Genomic DNA, 4,847 nt, shown 5'->3' on the forward strand with positions numbered 1-4,847 from the left:
GGTCTCGATCTCCTGACCTCGTGATCCGCCCATCTCGGCCTCCCAAAGTGCTGGGATTACAGGCTTGAGCCACCGCGCCCGGCCCCTGGTCTATATATTTTTAAAGTAGGGCATAAAAGAAGTCAGGGAGAAGAAAAAAAAAAAAGAAGTCAGGGAGAGACAGGAGAAATAGGGATTTGAGCAGATAATTCTATCGTTTTCTTTACAATTGGGTTACTTTTTTTTTTTTTTTTTTGAGACGGAGTTTCCCTCTGTTGCCTAGGCTGGAGTGCAGTGGAGCGATCTTGGCTCACTGTAAGCTCCGCCTCCCAGGTTCACACCATTCTTCTGCCTCAGCCTCCCGAGTAGCTGGGACTACTGGTGCCTGCCACCACGCCCAGCTAATTTTTTTTTTTTTTGTATTTTTAGTAGAGATGAGCTCTCGCTGTGTTAGCCAGGATGGTCTAGATCTCCTGACCTCATGATCTGCCTGCTTTAGCCTCCCAAAGTGCTGGGATTACAGGTGTGAGCCACCGCGCCCGGCCAAAATTGGGTTACTTTTACCAGTTTGTTTTTACTCACCACCACTGCACAGAGATTGTATTTAGGATATTTCCGGAAAATTGGGCAAATATAAGGAGTGAGGTCCAAATTGGTGAGTGAGTAATGAATATCCGTTCTCAGCTTCCTTTTCGTTGTACCCAGAATGTCAAACCTGTAGGGATAATGTGTAAAATACAAAGTAAGCTTGTGAACCACTCATTTGTCTACATGACAAATTCCAAGTATCTTAAAAGTAATTTCTTGGCTGGGCACAGTGGCTCATGCCTGTAATCCCACAATGTTGGGAGGCCAAGGCGGGCATATCCCTTGAGCCTAGGAGTTTGAGACCAGCCTGAGTAACAAGGCAAAACCCTGTCTCTACATAGAATTCTCACCTGTAGTCCCAGCTACTCAGGAGGCTAAGGTAGGAGGATCACCTGAGCATAGGGAGGCTGAGGGAGTCGTGATCAAACCACTGCACTCCAGCCTGGGTGACAGAGTGAGACCCTATCTCTAAAAAAAGTAATCTCTGGCCTGGCGTGGTGGCTCACGCCTGTAATCTTAGCACTTTGGGAGGCTGAAGTGGGTGGATCACTTGAGGTCAGGAGTTAGAACCAGTCTGGCCAACATGGTGAAATCTCGTCTCTACTAAAAATGTGAAAAAATTAGCCGGGCATGATGGTGGATGCCTGTAATCCCAGGTACTCGGGAGGCTGAGGTCGGAGAATCACTTGAACCTGGGAGGTGGAGGTTACAGTGAGCTGAGATCGCACCACTGCACTCCAGCCTGGGCAACAGAGCAAGACTCCATCTCAAAAAAAAAAAAGGAATTTCTTGGAAAGATTATTTGGTACAGACTTATAAATTACTTTTCTCTTATCTATTTAAATACCACATCCACAAGGCTCACTAAAATGAGACTGGAATTTGAATCAGGGAGTGAGATAGTAAAGATTCAAGCTAAACTTGAATGTAGTAGGGCAAAAAGAAAGGGATAACCAAGGCTCTCAGCACTGGGGGAAGTGGAAACCACATTGATAATTCCTGAGGCTTTTGCTGCAACTGAACCTGTTTATTCTAACCAAGCTGGCTCAGCTTTTCCTTATCTTGATTTCGGCACAGGTAGTCTTGGCAATGTTGTTTTCAAGCTCTGAGGTTTTTTTTAACGTTTTAATATAATGTTTTAATAAGAACATTTTGTGAAAATCTTTCACATTCTGTATTGTTACATAGATCCTAACTTTGTAAATCTAGGCTCACATCAGTTACTCAGAAGCTTTTTTTAAAAAAATTATGTTCATTTTGGAAAAATGGCTGATGTAGGTCTGAGGCTGGGAAATTACTGAGACCAAGACATTCTTGTGCCAGAAAGCAAGATACCCTGTTTTCAAAAAACTAAGGGAATGCCATGTGATCCAGCAATTCTATACCTGGTTATCATCCCAAGATAAATGAAGACTTAGGCCCACATAACAAGCTATCTGCTAGTGTTTGTAGAAGCTGTATTCCTAACTACTCAAAACTGTAAACAACCCAAACGTCCATCAACTGGTGGAGACATGCAACTGTGGTATACTCACAAAAAGGAATAGCACACAGCAGTAAAAAAGGGACTACTGATGCATGCAACAACACGTATTTCAAAAGAATCATGCTAAGTGAAAGAAAAACTAAAAGCTACATACAGTGTGACAGCACATTCTGAAAAACACAAAATTATAAGGTTGGGAATCAGACGAGCAATTTCTATAGGCTTAGGGTCGGGAAGGAGAGTGATTAGTTAGGAGCACGAGAGAACTTTTTGAGATGATGGAATGGTTTATATGTTGGTTGTAATGGCTACATGACTGCATACATTTGTCAGAATTCACAGAACTGTGCACCTGAAAATGATACTTTTTTTGTAAGTATACCCTAATAAACTCATGGGACCCCAGGAGCTAACTTGAAGGGGCTCCCACTGGCCAATTTTGAACAGTTTGAACACCGAAAGCAATGATGAGAGACGTCTAGTTTTCAGTTCTACACATAAGGACACTTGGAAGTCACCGTTCTGTCCTAACAAGTTAAAAGCTAAATAAAACTTTTGGTTATTTTCCTTCAGGAAGGAAAGAATTAACCGAAAGGAAAATAAACAGGTCTTGGTAGAGCTGAAAGAGCGGGGAGGTCACAGGATAAACCACTGCCCCCAGAACTGGAAAAAAAGACCAGCAAACATAGAGAATCACAAACTTACCAGAGCCAAAACTGCCAAGCAGAAACCTCTGAGGGAACAGGTCTGCCTGGGAAAACCTGGACTGTAATTGACTAATTTGCTAGAGGCTCAGTGAAGAATCTGAGAGTTAAAAACTCCAAAGAATCCAGTCACTGGGGACCCCTACTTTGTGCGTTTTTCCTCCAGGAGCCCAACCACACTCTCACGGTAAGTATTAGAGACAACTCTCCTCATGCTTCTGGCAGGAGGAAGCGAAAGAAACCATTCTGAAATACACTGGCGCACCCGGTTCTTAACGCCTGCCCACAGGAGAAACTCATTAACCAGAGCCTAACCTGCTGGGGTTTTATCAGAGCTTAACTGACCTGGGGGGAGGAAAACACGTAACTCCAGTTCCTGTTCCATCCTAACCATCCCGTTCCACCGAAGCAGGTGTGAAGGGACTGAGGCGCACTTGTGAAGTTCGTAGTCTGGAGGCTTAAGTTCATTAAAAGACCGAGACCCACCCACTTGTAGGATTACAGAGCGCTTCCCTCCCCTCCGGCTTAACACCACATCATCAAGGTCTGTTTACGTCAGTTTCTCTTACCCAGTTCATCGTATCTGGCTATCAGGAAAAAATTACAAGGCATACTAAAAGGCAAAAAACACAGTTTGAAGAGACAATAAGTATCAGAACCAGATAGGGCAGGGGTGTGGGAATTACCAGACTGAGAATTTAAAACTGATGAACATACTAAGGGTTCTAATGAATAAAGTAGACAGCTTGCAAGAACAGATGGTCAATGTAAGCAGAGACTTGGAAATCCTAAGAATGAACCGAAAGAAATGCTAGAGGTATCCTTGTTAGTATAGTGGTTAGTTGTTGGTTTTGTTTTTGTTTTTTTAACTGCTAGAGGAAAAAAACACTAACGTGAAGAAAGCCTCTGATGAGCTTATTAGTAGACTGCACACAGCTGAAGAAAGAATCTCTGAGCTTGAGGAACCTCAGTAGAAATCTTTAAAACTGAAAAGAAGAAAGAAAAAAGACCAGCTGGGCGCAGTGGCTCACGCCTGTATCCCAGCACTTTGGGAGGCCAAGGTGGAAGAATCGCCTGAGCCCAGGAGTTCCAGACCAGCCTGGGCAACAAAGTAAGAGCCCCTCCCCGCACCCCTGGATCTCTACTAAAAAAAAAAAAGAAAGAAAATAGACTTAAAAAAAAAAAAGCACAACAATATCCAAGGCCTGTGGGACAACTATGAAGATGTAACATCTGTGTAATGGAAATACCAAAAGGAAAAGAAAGAGAAAAGAACAGAAAAAATATTTGAAACAATAATGACTGAGAATTTTCCCAGATTAATGCCATACACCAAACCACAGATTCAGGAAGCTCAGAGAACACCAAGAAAGATAAATACCAGAAAAATGACACCTAGGCATTTCATTTTCAAACTGCAGAATATCAAAGATAAGGACAAAAATCCCAAAAGAAGCCAGAGTGGGGGGCAGAAGCCACACATATAGAGGAACAAACATAAGAATTACATCTAACTTCTCAGAAACCATGCAAACAAGAACAAAGTGGAATAAAATATTGAAAGTGTTAAAAGAGAAGAAAACCACCAACCTAGAATTCTGTACCCTGTAAAATTAGCCTCCAAACTTGAAGGGAAATAATGACGTCATTGGACAAAGAAACATTAAGGGAATTTTTTGCCAGTAGACCTGCCTTGCAAGAAATGTTAAAAGAGGCTGGGCACGGTGGCTGATGCCTGTAATCACAGCTACTCTGGGAAGCCAAGGCGGGTGGATCACTTGAGGTAGGGAGTTCAAAACCACCCTGGCAACATGATGAAACCCCGTCTCTACCAAAAATAACAAAATTAGCCTGGCATGGTGGTGCAGGTCTGTAATCTCAGCTACTCGGGAGGCTGAGGTAGGAGAATCGCTTGAACCCGTGAGGCAGAGGTTGCAGTGAGCCAAGATCATGCCATTGCCTTCCAGGCTGGGCAACAGAGTAAGACTCCATCTCAAAAAAAAAAAAAATGTTAAAAGAAATCCTTTACAGAGAAGGAAAATGATATAGGTCAAACACTTGGATCCACATAAAGAAAGAGCACTGAAGAA

General features: G+C 42.9%; 1 protein-coding gene across 1 annotated transcript in view; it reads right to left on the reverse strand.

The window, feature by feature from the left end:
* The window catches only part of USP50 (ubiquitin specific peptidase 50), a 48,715-nt gene that overhangs the window by 30,815 nt on the left and 13,053 nt on the right, over nucleotides 1-4,847 (reverse strand). Inside the window, exon 6 of the mRNA XM_011928606.1 lies at nucleotides 563-694. Within this exon, the coding sequence (XP_011783996.1) occupies nucleotides 563-694 (132 nt within the window). The remainder of the gene's footprint in view (nucleotides 1-562; nucleotides 695-4,847) is intronic.

This window comes from Colobus angolensis, unplaced genomic scaffold (assembly GCF_000951035.1).
Source record: "Colobus angolensis palliatus isolate OR3802 unplaced genomic scaffold, Cang.pa_1.0 Scaffold78, whole genome shotgun sequence".
In the NCBI taxonomy this organism is placed as follows: domain Eukaryota; kingdom Metazoa; phylum Chordata; class Mammalia; order Primates; family Cercopithecidae; genus Colobus; species Colobus angolensis.